At 35.8% G+C, this 18,113-nt stretch overlaps 1 protein-coding gene across 5 annotated transcripts in view; it reads right to left on the bottom strand.

The window, feature by feature from the left end:
- GPATCH2 (G-patch domain containing 2) overlaps positions 1-18,113 on the bottom strand; it is a 170,445-nt gene that overhangs the window by 20,747 nt on the left and 131,585 nt on the right. Inside the window, exon 9 of one of the 5 annotated variants that reach the window (XR_013374084.1) lies at positions 3,834-3,925. The exons of 3 other annotated variants lie outside the window; for them this stretch is intronic. Coding sequence is in view for 1 of the 2 variants with exons in the window: in XM_077886676.1 (XP_077742802.1) it covers positions 5,935-5,980 (46 nt within the window). In the remaining variant the exon portion in view is untranslated. Of the gene's footprint in view, positions 1-3,833; positions 3,926-5,849; positions 5,981-18,113 lie in introns of those variants that run through there. One more of the 5 variants, XM_077886676.1, reaches the window with a different exon arrangement.

Genomic DNA, 18,113 nt, shown 5'->3' with positions numbered 1-18,113 from the left:
GCAAACATGGTGAAACAAACCCCAGGAACAACTAACTCCCTCTTTTAAACATCTTTGCTCATCTACTGGACCTAAAATTCTCTTTTGGGTGTCTTTATGGAAGAAATGGAATATAACATTTTCATTCAACTCCCCTCCCCCGCCCCCAGCGGAGCTACATAAAGGAAAAGAGACAAACAAACATTCAACGAGAATAAAGTTCAAGTTAATAAAGTCAGTACATTGAACCCCAAGACCTATGCCATAAGAAAAACAGCTGGCTGTATTTCAGTAATTCTATCAGGAATTGACTATCTGCTGCAGCACATCCCGCGATCTGGATTATTGACCAGTAAGATTACCCCCTTCAGGCTGGTCCACCCCCCTGTTCCTTCAAATAGGTGCAATGAAGTTGCCACAAATAACACAAGTAAGGTCTACTCTGTTATTTGTTGTCACTCCTAATGTAAAACATAGCGGTTATTTTTTAATTTAAAATCAATGAGTGTCTCAAAGGCAGCCTTGTTGCTTCAGTCTCAATGAGTCATTTGTTTTTGCAAAGCAGAGTACTTGCATTACTATTCAAGGTGATAGGTGGCTTTTTTTTTTTTTTTTTTGCAGTGATGTTTTCAAGAAGGATAATGCAATGTCCTATCAACAGTGTATTTGTTTCCATCAACAGTATTTGCTTGCAGTGGAGAGGAGGGGAGACGAATCAAGACCTGATCACTGTATAACTACTCACACCTTTACTATTGAAGGTAAACATATCTTTAAGTGGAGAGGATCCAGAAACAATGCCGTTTGGTTCTGGATTAGTAAGAGTTGTCACTTAGTTATGATTTGAAACATGGCTTCCCATGTACCAATTCTGAAGATTTTCCTATTCAGCATTAGAAAAGCAGAGCTCAGAAAGAAATCTTTTGCTGTTGTTGTTGTTGTTGTTGTTTGTTTTGCTTTTGAAACAGACTTCACTTGGTTTTTATGCCCTCATCCTTTTCAACGGTGTGGTGGTAGGAAACTGGACATGTTATCTGGAGGAAAAAAAACAGAAAAAAAAAAAAAAAAAAAAAAAAGCAAAAACAAAACAAAACATCCTAGAGAAAACCACCTTGCCTGAAAACTTGGTTTTCGACAGGGGCTGACAGGGACAGAAGCAGGCAGTGTCAAACACAATAATATTAAAGGGAAAAGAGTAAGAACTTGTCTCTTCATTGTACGCATTTACAGACAGAGGCTTTTCAGAGAATTAGGCCTAGTTAAAGCTGCCCCCTGGATAAAATGTGTTCCCAAGCAGCCGCAGACAAGCTGCGGAGGAGAGACAAAGAGATGTGACTATGGGCCCTGGCATTTGGCAAGAACACTCACTGTCAGTTAGAAAAATATAAGCCTGGACAGGGCATCAGCTGCACAGAAATGAAGCAGGTCTGCGGTGTCACTGGAGGAGTTATCTGGTGGCAAAGAGAAGTACCGGGGCTGGAAAATCCAGCTCCCCAACTTCCTCTTCTAGATTCAAATTACCCTCTCCTCCCTTTATTTGATGTCGCTATGTCTCAAGATATTAAACTGAAGGAGTTAACATCAGTATCTCTTTTGCTTTTGTACTAAAACGCACATTAAGTAACAACTACCATTTAGCATAAGGATTTTTTAACTACTAAGATTGCATTGAGTCCATTTTTTTTTCTTTTTTTTTTTTAAATGTTTATTTATTTATGATAGTCACAGAGAGAGAAAGAGAGAGAGGCAGAGACGCAGGCAGAGGGAGAAGCAGGCTCCATGCACCGGAAGCCCGATGTGGGATTCGATCCTGGGTCTCCAGGATCGCGCCCTGGGCCAAAGGCAGGCGCCAAACCCCTGTGCCACCCAGGGATCCCGAGTCCATTTTTTTTTAATGGTGTTTTTTTCTAAGCCTCTTTTTGTGCATGAAGCACGCTTTGCATTTAGTGCTGTGGACCGCACCCTCCTCCTTGATTCTGGTGCCTTCTCTCTCTGTGGCTTTGGTCATTTGACTTCCCGTTCTGCCTTGACTTCATTTCCCCTCTTTCACCTGGACTCATCCTGATTTTAGCAGGGAGCACTTGGAAGTTTTAAAGCAGTGCACTGAGTCCCAGGACCTTGAGTACTTAAGTTCTCCCTTGGTACTTGAGTCCCAGGAACTGGGCCCTTGCTTTATTCTGGACTTACCTACTAGTCCTAAACCTCCCAGAATCTTAGTTCTTTTGGATTTGGGTCATGCCTGGATCTTCCCAGATGCTAAAGTCTGGACCCAATGAGCAACCTAGTGACCAAGGTCGTCTCTAGGGCTGTGGGCAGACCCCAGTCCAAGCATCAGTGCTCCTGGCCCCCAACTCTGCTCACTGCCCACTTGCAGGGACCATTCTTGACTCTGTGTCCATTAACCTCCAACCCCTTGTGTCCTGGTGCTTCCCCCCTGACAGTGATCTCGCTTCTGCCAGCCTGTGGTTCCTCTCCATAGCCCATGGATCTGCCCTGTCAATGCCTTTTCCACCCAACAAGAGTTCGGGTCCAGACCTACTTCTTCCTAATCTGCTTTACCCTGCTACAGGACCGGGTGACTGCTGTGGGAGTTGGGGGGAGGCTGTGCTGATAAAGGGATGACTTCCCTTCTGGTAGCGCCCAGTGTTGGTGGCAAGTGGGGAGCTCGGGGACCAGCTGCACTGCCCAGCCAGTCAAGGGCTGTTCTGGCTCCTCAGAGCAGAGTCCTAGGGGATCGGCTATCCTGAAGGAGGCGGAGAGATGGGTGAGGTTGGGGGGGGGGAACCTGCAGGTGGTTCAGGAACCACCATATTTGTCAATGTTGGAAGAGGATTTTACCAATCTTTGGCATGTTACTTAAAGTCTTTTTGCTTCCATTTTTTTTTACCTTCAAGAACTGTGATTAGACTAAGACTTACCTCAGAGATTTATTTGAGGATTTTATTTAGAAATCATTTGTATAGAACATCTGGCACAGTGCCTACATAGAGTAAGCCATCAATAACTGCTAGCTACTACTGTTTCTGTCATGCCCACTTCACAGATAAGCACAGCCCAGGGCACAGAAAGTTCAATAATTTACCCGGGATCACACAGTTAAGGGGAACTGATGGTAGGCCTTTGTGGTGTAATACAGCCAGAGGAATGCTAGTGTAGTGTCACTAAACAGATACCAGATAAAGACTCATTATATCTAAACACTCTCAATATGCTACAATAGGGATATAATAAGGATCATTTCTAAATAACAAGTAGGTATTTTTGGGTAGTTAATAGAAAAGTTATATTTTTCTCTACTGTTTGGTTGTTTGCTTTAAGTGTGTCACAGCCTGTAGGAATAAGTCCTCATTTATCAAATGGTCTGGCCTCAAGTTGTTTTCAGATTAGAAAGGATTGTCAGCTAAGAACACTGGAACAACTTGAGGCCAAGAACCACGTGTAATTTTGCAGATCCTAGTTTTGCTTCTGTCATGTAATAGAAGCACAATAACAAGTTACTGAACTAAAACAAATCAAGCTACTTTAAAACTGTTGCCTCAACATTTCATTTGGCAACTAATCATGCATTTTTTGGTGATAACACTTCTACTTTCTTGAAGTGTTACTTAAATTTACTCAAAAACATTCATTTAACAATTAACAAAACTTGACTATGAATCAGGTATTCTACTAGATGCTAAAAAAAACAAAACAAAAAAACCAACCCACACAGAGTAAGATGGCTCTTACCATCAAGGGGCTCAGAGCCTAATGCAGGAAACATAGGAACGAGAAATTACTATACAATGTACTAAGTCCATAGGGTTATGGTAGCAGACCACCTCTTTGGGGAAACTGAGGAAAATTCGTTTTGCCTGAGTTCAAATTTGGATATTTTGTCTCCAAGCAGAATCTAAGATAATTTGAGGCATCTTGGAGTATCCTTTTATTCTTCTCACCATAGTACCTAGGAAATAGTAGGCACTTAGTAAACTGATATTGATTTAATTTATTCAATTCCTAGCTACAACTACACATTCCTGGAATCTGTTTATCATTGATATTTAGTTCAGAGTTTCAGCAACAAACTTATTCTAATTTCCTTTAAAATGATATAACAAAACTAGTGTTGACTCTTAGGAGGGATTAAAAATTACTCAAAATAAACATGATCCTTTTGAATATCTCCATTAAATGCAAGAAGATATGTGTCTACATTTAAAAAATTGGAGGTTGATCCTGATGACATCTTGCACCTTATAAAGAGGAACTATCAATTCAGATCAGAGATTCAGATCATGTCATGTCTCTGATCATGACACTATACAGTATTTCTTAAGATATTATGGTTGGCATTTATAATATCCATTAATAAAACTGTGGGGTATTCCTAATAATATTTCTTACTTTTTTGAGTGAAGTCCATGTATTACTCATTTTCATATCCACTTCATCCAGTGTAGCATATAATACTTGAATATCTTTGTTGAATTGACTTCCTACTTTATTCTCCTATTTGCTATTTCTGACCCTAAATCAAGCTTTAACAAGTTAATTTTTTAGGGAATATTTTGGAACAGAAGTGCTGAGTTTCTTTCTTTCATTACCTCCAGGGAATGAAGCAGTTAAAGGGGCAGCGCAGAAAACATGTCACATTTTTTTTTTTAAATGATTTTGAATACGTATTGGTTTCTTAAGTCTTACAATTTATTACTGAATTACTAGGAACATCCAAACTTATTCAGTGTCCACTACATATGGGGTATTATGCTAAATATTTTAACATACTTAATTCTCACAGAAACCCATTGCTCTGAGGAACCTGAGGTCCAGAGAAACTGTTACTTGTCAAAGATCATATAAACAGAAAATGAGGTTATTGGATTTGAACCAGGGAATGCATGCCTCAAAAGAATCATTTTTCCCCCTATACCATACTACTTCATTCAACTTAGTTTATTATACTCCATTTAATAAATGTCTACTGAAAATGTAATGCATGCCATGCCCTATGCCATAAAACAGGATTGAGAAATAAAAAAGATATGGCTTTCATTTTCTAGGGGTTAAAGTCTACCGATCATGTAGGAAAATGATTTCAACTCAATATTCAAAGGGAATTCCAAACCAGAGTGCGAAGCACTCTAGGCCTCTAGGTGAAAGAAAACATCTAAAGAGGCACAACTGTCTTGAAATGCATATACCATATGCCATCTTTGGGGCTCTGTAAGTAACTGTGTAAGACAGGAGCTAGAACATATAGAGATGTGGGAGGAGAGGGCACCTCCTTGCACATATCAAATTTCAATAAATTCAATGAATTTTTCCATTCACAATTAATTTAAATTCTTTGGGAAAAAAAGAGTGAAGTGGCCTATTTGGCTGAATTAATCAGCTTATTAACTAAATCGATAGTTGAATTCAGTGGAAAAAAAGCCTGTCCATAATTTTTGGTAGACATAGCCTTGGATTGTTTTGCAGCTATAGTCAAAAAGTTATTGCCCTAAAGCAGAGATCGAGTCACATGTAGATCCATTTCCAAGGCAGCTTTGGAAGTTGAGAGGCATTGCTCATTCAGTAGAGTTGACAATTTACTTGTATGGTCGAGTTGGCAAATACAGGTTCAGAGCTCAGCTTTGATGTTCTGTAAAGTGTCCCATGACGACTGGTTGAGAGGGGAGTTACAGTGATATCATAATTCTACATGCTGTAATGGATTTTTGTAGAGTATGACCACCAAAGAGCAAAGGTTGCCACTTTCACCTCCATATTGAGGAGGTAATAAAGATCAGATATTTTAATAGTAGGCCAGAATGTCTTAAACTTCTGAAACATGTAAGGAACTATTTCTACTATGGAATACGTGGAATGTTTAGCATTACCATTAAATAAAAACTTATCTGAATTTAGGTTAAATCATTGTTTATTGGTGGAATTCAATTGGGAATCTATGACTCAGCTGAAATGTAAACTCCTTTATGCAGCCTTATCCAAGTGCAATTGCCAGAATAATCTCTCACTCCTAGGAGAAAACAATGATTTTTGCTTTAAGCTACAGCTATATATCTACATGAACCAATATTCTACTCAGATTGTATATTCCTTGAACGCAGTGGGGTGCACATTTATTTTTTTAAGTAAATTTCCCTCAGCACTTATAAGCCTTGGTAACAACAGGCACTTATTAAATCATTATTGAATAAAATTTAACAAGGCATGCCAGAGTTTTGATAGTAACTTGTTTTTATGATAATCAATATCTTTATTGAGGTTTTGATTTCTGTAATAAATAAAAGCTTACTGATGGGAATAGAAAAATCACAAAACTTATTCAGCCTCTATCTTGGGCTTCAAGATATAAATATGTGCAAAATCAAACTTGTACATGTAAGTCAGCTTTTAAAGTATAGGCAGGCATCTGATGCAAGAATGTCTCCCTTTTTACATAATTTTGCATTTTGCTAAGTTGCTAAGTGTAACTTTATGAAAAGAATGCTTTCGGTTCCTTCTCTTCCACGGTAGTTTTTGGCAGACGAATGAACAAAATGTACATAAAACTTTTACACACTTGTTAGCAAATGTTTACTAGACTGTGAAATATGCTGTAATAGCTATGAAAGGTACCAGAGGGCTTGTGCTGACTATCTGAACACTAATGTTCAATAATCAAGAGAAAGAGTATTCCAGGAATCCTGTAATTCAATTCAATTGTAATATTTACAAAGTTGGAATGCATTAGCTTATATTTAGGATTAGTTATGCCATCAAGATCTCTGACCAGACATTCTTTCTCATTCTGGTAATTCAAGTCTACTACTCTTTATATTTGGAAGGTCCATTGTCTTTAAATGTATATGGAGAAGTATACTAACAAATATTAACTTCAAATAAAAATGAAGTCTTTCCTCTTCTCATTTACATAATGCATTTCTTTAGAAAAACAAGCAGGGCTCTATATTTTTTAAAATTCAGAAACTGAATGTCAAATAGACAATAATCATTTTAGTAATGTTTTCAAATGTTGCCACTTTCTTTCTTAAATAATGTACAAATAATCTAAAATGTCTAAAATTACTATTTTAGAAGAATCAACAGTTTTGCTTAAAAACAAGATAGTAGATTTAAAAACATGGTCAAGTACGTAAATAAGACTCAGGGAAAAAGATTATTACCATGTAAGGTATCCAGCATTTGACCTGGGAAAGTTACTGGACCCCTTTCTCTGTTTCCTCACATGCAAAATGGGAATAATAACAGTATCTACTTCACAGGGTAATCTTGGAAATTAAATGAGATAAAATGCATTGTTAACACTTGGGAGAATCTTAGCTATTTTGGTATTTAACTATAAAAACAATGGGAAATTTTTTCCTTCAATTTTAGGTAGTATACTTTATTTATTTTAAAGATCTTATTTATTTATTTGAGCGAGAAAGAGAGAGAACATGAGCAGGGGGGAGGGGCAGAAGGAGAAGCACACTCCCCACTGAGCAGGGAGCCAGACTTGGGGCTCCATCCCAGGATGCTGGGATCATGACCTGAGCTGAAGGCAGATGCAACCTAGTGAGCCACCCAGGCGCCTCTAATATACTTTAAATTCTGTCTTTCGTCCTTCTTACTGACATATCCATTTATTTTGAGAGGCAATACAGCACAGTGGTTAAGCGTGTGCATCTTGTAGCCAAAAGAGATGAAGTTTTATTGGTGCTTCCCCATTTAACAACCTGGGCAAAAGTGGGCAAGCTACTTAATTTTTACACCTTGCCTTTCCCATCTGAGAAATGGAGATAATAATGGAATCTCAAAGAACTGACGTGAGGGTTGAATGTGTGGCTCGCAGCATGCTCTCAGTAAGTTTTAACTATAATTTCTCACAGACAAAGGGAATTTGTATATGGTAAACTCAATATTGTACTGATTCTGTCACCTCCTCCCTACCACCCCCCCCGCCCCCCGCCAATCATAAGCCCAAAAAAGTAGAGAAACTCTGTGGACCAGAACGTATTTTGTTGTTATGCTGCGAATGGGGAATATAATAGATTCATCATTAGCTAATGAGGTCTAAATATATTCTATAAACAAACATGCAGATGTGTCATTTATGTAATACAACAGAACAAAGTATATCAAATCATAGGTTGTCAAGTTGATTTCTCACAGGACTTTATATCCTTTTTATGAATCTTAAATTCGACTACAGAGAGGGCGGAGTTTATTTGAGGAACTAAAACAAGTTCATTGCAGCTGGTATATAGTGTTCAAAGTAGGGAATATTTGGAGATGAGGCTGGAATCATAAAACAGCTAGATCAAGACAGGCCTTGCAAGTCACATTTAGGACTTGATCCTAAAGGCAACGGGAAGCCATTAGGAATTTGTGTGTTTGTCTTTGCATCTATTTGTTTGTATGTGTTTTTTTTTTTTTTTTAGTTTTATTGAGAAATAACTGACATATATAACGATATTAGTTTAAGGTGTACAGAATGATGGTTTGATTTACATATATTCTGAAGTGATTACAGTAGGTTCAGCTAACATTCATCTTTGCATATAGTTACAATAAAAAGAAAACAAAGAAAAAAGGAAAAACCACTTCCCTATAATCATATAGCTGTGTTAGTTGTGGTCGTGATGTCGTATATTTCCTGGTACTTATTTATCCTACAACTGGAAGTTTGTTATCTTTCCATCACCTTCTTCCAATTCCCCCTCCCTACTCTCTGCCTTTGGTTAACTATGTGATCTCTTTTTCTAGGAGTTTTTTTTTTTTTTTTTCTCTTTTTTAATTTCACATTTAAGTAAGACTATGAAGTATTACCTCTCTCTGACTTACTTCAATTAGTATAATGCCTTTAAGGTCCATTCATGTTGCCTCAAATAGTAGCAGGATTTGCTCTTTTCTCCTCACCCTATGGCTAAATAATCCATTGTGTGTGTGTGTGTGTGTGTGTGTGTGTGTGTATATATATATATATATATATATATATATATATATATATATATATATACATACAATTTCTTGATCCATTCAAGGCTGATGGACACTTAGGATGTTTCCATGTCTTGGCCACTGTAAAAAAAATTCATATATGGGGGGCAGATATCTTTTTGAATTAATGTTTTTGTTTCTTTTGGATATACTCCCAGAAGTGAAATTGCAGGATCATATGGTAGTTCTGTTTTTAATTTTTTGAGGATCTTCCATACTGTTTTCCATGGTCACGGCAATAATTTACAACCTATGAACAGTGCACAAGGGGCCATTAAGAATTTTTTAAAATACACAAACAGATTTGGGTTTTCCAAATGTCTTTCTGGCCATGTTATGGAGAATGAATGAAGGGGACCAGAGAGAGAGACTAAAAAGAATAATGGAGGGTGCCCAGGTTTTCCTGACTAGGATATAAGATCCTGGAATGCAAGGACTGTACACAGTATGTGGGTTCCAAATGTATTACCTAGACAAGTGCCTTTTATACACTTGGTGCAAAAAGTCTTTAAAGGTGTGTGGAAGTAGTGCATGGTGCATCACTAAAAAAAACCCCTAAAAACATAGACAATACTATGCCAAAAGACTAGAAAATCATGACACACTAGATGGATCAGTAGAGGAATGGCAGCCCTGACCTCTATTACTCCAGTCACTTTTTTCCCCACTTATAAATAAGGATGTTAAAAAATTGAAGAAGTTCTGGAATCCTGTAATTCTAAGAAAAAAATCATAATCAGAATATTCTGGGAGTATGGTAGCAGTGGCACTGTTGTTTTTGAATCTATATAAGAACATGTAGCATAGCCCAAAACCCCTGACAATAACAACTAGCCAAGAGTGATGACAGCATCCAGGAAATAATTAGGAGTAAAAGTAAAAAAAAAATCATTTCAGAAATGAACCTAGACTAGAATATAAGAATGAATAAATAGGATAAAAGAGAATAGGAAAAGTTAATGAAAAATAGGATGCAACATATATAACATTAAAAATAAGAGGGAGAAAAAGGATAAGTGATAGCTATGAAAGATAGGCGAAGGAGAGCCAATATATGTGGAAGAGAAACTTCTGAATCAAAACCAAAGGAATGAAACAAAATGAATATGAAGAAGTATAACTGGAGGAATTCTTAAAATTTATTTCAAGAATAATAACAACTACCATACTTCATTCTTGGGAAAAAACACCTAGAATGACTAATACCAAAATATAGTCTAGTCAAACTCTTGGGCTTTAAAAAAAAGGAATATATCATTGAGCACTCAGCCAAAACCTAGTCACTTAAACATGAAAGAAAAGCAGACTCTATCAGACATTGAAAACAATGTTTTATACAGACAATGGGGGAAACTATGTATTAAGGAAAGGAGATATGAACCATGGATTGTAAATCTGGCCAAAGAGACCTTCACATGTACAGGTCATGGAAAAGCCCTTAATAACATGCAGGAACTCAAGGAACACTGTTCCCATGAGCCCTTCCAGAGGAAAACAAGAAGAACTAGAGAAGCACTGACATCAGATCTAATGGGGATCGTTAACACTATATTTATTTGCAGAATTTATACAAAATGAACTGGACTAGAACTGAGACGAAAATTAAAACTAAGAAGACAGCACAGGATTGAATGGTTATATGCTTCAGTCAACGTACACGGAGTAAATCTGCCAAAAAAGGGAAAGAAATGAAAAGTATGTAGGAAGGATGCCTGGGTGGCTCCGTGGTTGAGCGTCTGCCTTTGGCCCAAGGTGCAATCCTGGAGTTCCACATCGGGCTCCCTGCATGGAACCTGCTTCTCCCTCTGCCTGTGTCTCTGCCTCTCTCTCTCTCTCTCTCTGTGTCTCTCATGAATAAATAAATAAAATCTTTTTTTAAAAAAAGAAAAGTATATAGGAAAATAGAATGAGTTTGCTGACTGGCTGATAGCTATTAGCAGAGTATCATTTACTTCATATCCAATACTTTAGGATAAGAATGAGAAGGGCAGAAGAGGTTAGTAGCTAACTTAAGTACAGGTCACAGTAGGGAACCAACACCAAATAGCCTCTACTGTCCACAGTATTCGTGTTAAAGTACTTATTAGAAAAAATAAAAAGTCTTCTGAAATGTCAAATGTTATGCCAGAGTGCAAATGAGAGCAAGAGAAAAGAAAAATAGAAAGAAAGACATATCTGCTTATCCTAAAGATAGAAAAAAAAAAAAAAGGCCAATGGAAGGATAAACCATAAATAGAACAAAACAGAACAACAGCTAACTACCTACCCCCTGTTGAGGGGACAGTGTAGAGGCTAGACTTGTTTGGTGGATTTTTTGGTGGAGATTTGAAACCTGTAACGATTTTTATGTCATTATATAACAGAATTAAACTTTAAAAAAGCAGCTCCTGAATATTAAAATGAAACTAAAGAATATAATTATACATTGGTATATGTATATTTAGAAATTATTTCAAGTGACTTTATTTTTTTAAAAGATTTTATTTATTTATTTATTTGACAGAGAAATAGTACAAGCAGGGGGAATAGCAGGCAGAGGGAGAGGGAGATGCAGGCTCCCCGCTGAGCATGGAGCCTGATGCTGATAAAGGGCTCCATCCCAGTACCCTGAGATCATGACCTGAGCTGAAGACAGACGCCTAACTGACTGAGCCACCCAGGGAACCCTCTTATGAATTTTAAAAGGATTTTTATTTATTTAAGAGACAGGGAGAGCATGAGCAGGAGGATGGATAGAGGAAGAGGAAGAAGGAGGAGGAAAGAATCTCAAGCAGACTTGGCACTGAGCATGGAACCCTACTTGGGTCTGGATCTCACAACCCCTGAGATCATGACTCTGAGATCATGATCTGAGTCAAAACCAAGAGTCAGACACAACCAACTGAGCCACCCAGGTGCCCCTTCCTTCTGATTTTCTTAATGACATTTTTTTCTTTAGCTTACAGTATTGTAAGAATACGGTATTTAATACATATAGTACACAAAGAATATGTTAATTGACTATGTTATCAGTAAGACTTCTGGTCAACAGTAGGCTATTAGTTGGTTTTAGGGGGTGAAAAGTTATCAAAGAAAATCTGACTGCACAGGGGGTTGGTGCCCCTCACATCCCCATATTGTTCAAGGGTCAACTGTAAATTAAGGTGTCACTGAGAAGTAATATTTTCAATGTTGGAAAAAAAGACTATCATCTATGATGGAAAGTACGAAGACACTGAAGGCTTTTATTTGAGCCAGGACTATCAGTATAAGCCAGTATGTTAAAAAAAAAAAAAAAAAAAAAAAAAAAAAAAGATCCTAACTCATTTCATTAAAAATAGAAATAATGACATCACTACCATCCAGATTGTACTTTCTAAAACTATTTCCCTTCTTAAAGAAATGGCTGATTCTTGGTCTAGGCCAGGAAAGGTCCAATGTAGCCTTGAAACTGTAAACATACCAGATGGCTAGGAAGAAAAGCAAAGAGTAGTAGAAACAGACTGAGGAACCAATATAAATAATCTTCCATTGCCCAGAAATGGGCCAATTTCAACATCAATTAGGATAATAAATAATAAACTGAAACCCATCAAATGTGTTTAAAATAAATGAGTTAAAAACAAAATAGAATCAAGTTTCACTGGTCACCTTTGGAAAATGTAAGGAACCAATTAATTCTGAAAACTGATAACTGAGGGAAGAGATCAAGTATTTATCTTGCGTTTCCTACATGATCTGTGCCTTCAAAGTAATCAAGCAGTTGAAAAGGGGGAAATTTTTAACAGAAGTAATCCAACCAGTAAGCAAAAGTGAAATGATAGAATTAACATATCACCATTTGGTAACCCTTAATGAATGAATTTGGGATCATCATGGCTAATCAATCATAGAGAGACACAGAAACTAGAGAAGTACAAGATACAGCCTTGGCCAAAACAAAACAAAACGAAACAACCTGAATCTAATCAATTCTCTAGATTTAAATACCAATTACAGGAAACACAAGGGACAGAAGGAATATGGGCAATGACACAATGTAGATAATATCAGCAGCATTCCTCAGAGGTGACAAACTATAGAACAAACAATCTGATTTCTGCCATCGAAAACTTTCAAGGAAAAAAAACAAAGGCTGGCAGGAGGGGATATTTATAAATCAAAGGGAACTTTAAAGAGATGTGTATCAACCAATTGTAAGAGATAGACCTCATTTGGATCCAAATCCAAACAATGTATAAAATAAAACATTACAAAATAATTGGGGAAATGTGACTATCAACTGTATATATTAATATATATTAAGAAGTTTTTGTTTTAATAGATGTGATGATGGTAGTGTGGCTTCTTTTCCTTGAAAAGAGGCTATTATTTGTTAGAGAAACATACTGATGACATTTCATTTGAAGTGATATACTGGATGGGCTTCAGGGCTGGAGGAAGGGATAGGTAGGGATATAGATGAAACTAGGTTGGCCATACACTGATAATTACCCAAGCCACTTGAGAGACACATTAACTTTATATTTTTCTCCATATCTCTGCATATGATAGATTTTCCATAATTAAGTATTGTTAAAAACTGCTTTTACCACCCTGACATTGTAAGTGAAAAGCATCTTTTCAACTCTTAAAACTGCCAGTTTGAAGTCATTCTAGGTTTTCAAATCTTAGTGACACTCTCCATAATTTTTAAGTGATCAAACTTGAAATTAAATTAAGTTATCCATGAAGTCTGATGTCTTCTAGTCTGAGTACGCCTCTGGACTGTAACTTGATATAAAAAGATTACAGAAATCCCTATCTGAGGTTTATTGTCCTTAGAAAGGATAATGCATAGTTTTTATTCCATCTTTCTAATTAGTAATTTAAGCATATGTTCAGCATTTAACTCTAAATGTTTGCCTTTTCCCCAAGCTCAAAGACAGCTGTCCAAGATTTGAATGCCAGAAAACATTTAAATATCAACATCTGTTGAATTATGTTAATTTAGTGTAATATAATTGGGCATGAGTTGGAATTGATCAGAAGTATATGAAATAAACAACGTAAATTCCCAACAATATCTTGGTATACAAACAAATCACTACAGAGTGATGAAAAATATTTCTGAAGAGAAAGGATGAGGAAAAGTACTGATTATAAAGAAGTGGATTCTTTTAAAAACATAGTTCTAACTCTGAGACATTATTTTCTGATTTATTTTTAAAAAATAATTGCCTCCTAATTGAAAGTTAATTAAAGTCAACTACAACAAGGAATAGTTAAGTGTTTAATATTTGAATATTTTTATAAATTATTACATAAAACATTCTAATCACATATATGGAGTATCTGTTTTGGACTGCAGGACAATCTCTGCCTATAGTAGTCAAAATTCAAGAGTTGGTGTAATTTCTTTTCTATAGACATAAAATAGTACTTTTAAATTCAAAGTGTTGTCAATGTGGCAGATGAATTTATGAATTTATTCTCCAGGCTGTAAGGTACAAATTATCAAGTAGTAATTGTTGTTTATTATATTCCTGGTTTAAAATATTAACTTGCACGGCACCTCTTTTACTAATAAATTAGGAATGCTTATTGTTTTGGGGAGTGTTCTGGCACATACACACATTGGATGATCAGATCCCCAAACGTACCCATAACGAATTTATAACCTGGGCAGCAGTGGAGATACAGCTGTTGTTAATAGATGGCCCTGCAGGTGGACCACCATCATTTCCTAGGGGAACCATCTCTGGGAGTTAAAGGTTAGTTTTGTGTCCATGCTCATTTAATCACAGGACCAATTTGGAAAGTGCCAACTGTGAAACAGACACCTGTCTGAAGGACATGGACTCCACAAGACACATTTACTGAAAAGGCTTTCACGTGTTACTTTCCATTATTAGAGACTGTGGCCAAATTCAACTGCTGTTCAAGAGGTGAGAGGCTGTGCATACTTTTAGTTATTTGAAAATATTTAATCTATCTACCAGATTTTACAAAAGAGGGGACATCGTCCTGAATATTTCACCAGGAAGTACTTGATTGCTTTTTTAATTTACCACACACTGGAAACATTACCTATTTCCAAATGGCAAATCCCTTTTTTTTGGTCTGTGTGGGTTATTCATAATACAGTGAAAAGCAATCTCTCAAAATTCTAATTGGCTGATTAAGTAATTTTATTTAGTATAGTCATAGTTTAAATAAGTCTCTGTAATCATCAATTTAAAATTTTGGCAAGGAAGGTCAGAATTTCTAGATGCCAAAGGGACAGGAGGCATGAGAACTGGCAATTTGAGAATAGTGCCTTTTTTTAATACAACAATTTGATCATATAGTATAAAACAGATTAATTCCTTAGAAATCACTTTATGCTGTATATGGGATATTTTTCTAATTATTCTACTATAAATATCCACACCTAGAAGCTATTCAAAAATTTTAAGAAATTAGAACACATATTCAATTAAATAGATTCCAATTAAGCAAATATGGAATGCATACATTTTTATTAAAGGGAATATGTAAATATATTCTATGTGTTCATTCATGCATACATATGAATGGATTAAAAAATCTAAAAGACTCTTTCCTATCTGGAGGATTGGGTAAACTTTTTTGAAACAATGAAATTTAACGCTAATTTTAGATTTAGAAAGTAAAAACAAAGCACTAGACCTTTTACTTTTAACATTAGTATTTGAAAGCAGTTTCAAGTCATTATTTTGGACATATAAAGTATATAAAACATGAAATGTTATGTGATCTAGGTTGCTTTAAAATATGGTGTTGGGTTATTAGTTTAATATGACAGAAGAGGATTTGTTTTAAAATCCTAAATTTGTTAACATAGGGTAGGTAACTTCTCATCTTAAAAATTAACATGAAGCATCACTTTGTTAATACATTTAATTTTGTTGATACATTTCTGTGAAAAGCAACACTGAACAGATCTAGTCCATGTCATTAACCAGTACTCTAATGAACAGTTATTCTGTCCCAATTTATTAACAGCTGCTCAAAAATGTAGTAATTAATAGTTTCATTTATTTTTGGCAAACCTGCAAAATGACAAATAGTTTTGTATCCATTGCAAATTAGATCTCCTTCTCCAATAACAGATGACACTATGGGGAAGACTAAGCAAACCTAATCCTTGAACATCTTTGGATCTTTAGGAGATCAAATAAAGAACAGCTATAATTCTTTGTTACAGTTGCAACACAACATAGTGATCTGTATCATCATATGAAAATGAATATGTTCTATATTCAAGGTTAGAAGACCTGATGGAAAAAAGCTGACATTGGGGCAGCCCCGGTGGCTCAGCGGTTTAGCGCTGCCTTCAGCCCAGGGCCTGATCCTGGAGACCTGGGATCGAGTCCCGCATTGGGCTCCCTGCATGGAGCCTGCTTCTTCCTCTGCCTGTGTCTCTGCCTCTCTCTCTCTCTCATGAATGAATAAATAACATCTTCTTAAAAAAAAAAAAAAGAAAGAAAAAGGCTGACATAAATGTGTGTGTGAATGGTGATGGGATTCTGTTTTGATTCTCTTATGGAATCTATTGTCATTTTTTTTTCTATTGTCATTTTTTCATTTTAGGAGACTCTTTGCTAATCAGGCAAGATGACAGGAAAATAAAGGTTCATTTCTTCCTCCTCAGTATTAATCACTAAATTAAGAAATAGAACACATAGTATCCAGGGATTATCAAATTATTTGATGCTGAGTAGATGATAAATGTAATGTTACTAAAAACTAAGTAAAAGTGAATTAACACAGTTTTTAAAAGATATTTTAAGATACTAAGTAAAATTTGATAATATCAACAATAGAAATGTTCTTGCTTAATTTCAAATTATATATCAGTTAGATGATTCAGCCTTTGTGCCTCATAAGAGTAAGTGACAAAAATCATGTAAGTAAAGGAACACACACACACACACACACACACACAAGATACCAGACCTGAAAGGAAAGGCATAACATGATCTAAACAATCCAATAAAATTGCTGCCAATTTTTGTCAAACCATCCTTTTCTATGCATTTTTAGAATAATTATGACAATCATAAACATAAAGAAGTATTTAAAAAAGCAAGACATTTTTAAGAATGGTTCATGACTTAGTATTAGGCATCACTTAATGCATGTTTTACTGACTTTCAATTTAGTAGGCAATATTGAACTTTCTGGTACTAACCAAAGGTTATGACACAAGACATGATATGAAATTATCTAATTGGAGTTTTGAATGAGGTGAAGGTAGAGAAAAAGAACTTTCTAACTCTGAGAAGTATACAATTGTATTTGACTACTGAAATAAAAAGGGGAAGGTCTGGATTCAAATATGGAATTTAGGAGAAAGATAAAGGTTGAAGAAATAAATCTAGATGTCACTAGGTTTTCATTTCATTTTGGCTAATAATCTCTTGCATGCAATGGCCACTCAAAAACTATGTCTATTTAATTATTAAATAATTAAATAATTAAATAATTAATAATTAAATAATTGTCTTATTTAATTATTAAATATTGACAGTGATAGGTAACAAGCAGTGGTTTTTAAAAATTACAATTATTTGCACTTTCACACATTTGTTTTTTGAAAGAATTTTGTGTTTCCTTAAGCTTCATTTCCTTAAGCTTCATTTATGTTTTCAAAGGTTTTAAGGTATATAAAATTTGAGAACAGCATGAACAAACTCTGAGACACTCATTCAATATTAGATGAGAAACAATATACAATATTCCTAAGACAAAATGCCATTTAAGAAAATGATAGAAAACTCTGAAGAAATGGAAGAATGACTGGCAAATCGAACCTCAGACTAGTCAAACGGAAGAATCAGATGGGAATAATCAGTACAGGTGAATGCAAGACAGGAGACACGCAACTTCGTGCACTGGCAGTGCAAAATCTTGGGCGAACACATCAAGTGAACATAAGAGGATACATTTATGATGAAAATTTTTCACTCCACTCAGTCTCTGGCCCATTTACTGTATGATAAAGGGCTCCCCGCCGGCAAATAAAAATGAAGCAACAAACTAAAAGGAAGATGGGTAAGACTATCATTTGAATCAATGGGATGACGTTGTGCCTCTGTTTATAATTAGAGTTTGTTTAAATGAGTTTACATTACATCTATGTTAAGAATCAGTCGGAAGTTTGATTACAGGACCTATTAAGTATC

The sequence above is a fragment of the Canis aureus genome, chromosome 38 (assembly GCF_053574225.1).
Source record: "Canis aureus isolate CA01 chromosome 38, VMU_Caureus_v.1.0, whole genome shotgun sequence".
In the NCBI taxonomy this organism is placed as follows: Eukaryota; Metazoa; Chordata; class Mammalia; order Carnivora; family Canidae; genus Canis; species Canis aureus.
Note: the sequence above shows the minus strand (reverse complement) of the source record. Positions and strands in the feature narration are given on the sequence as shown.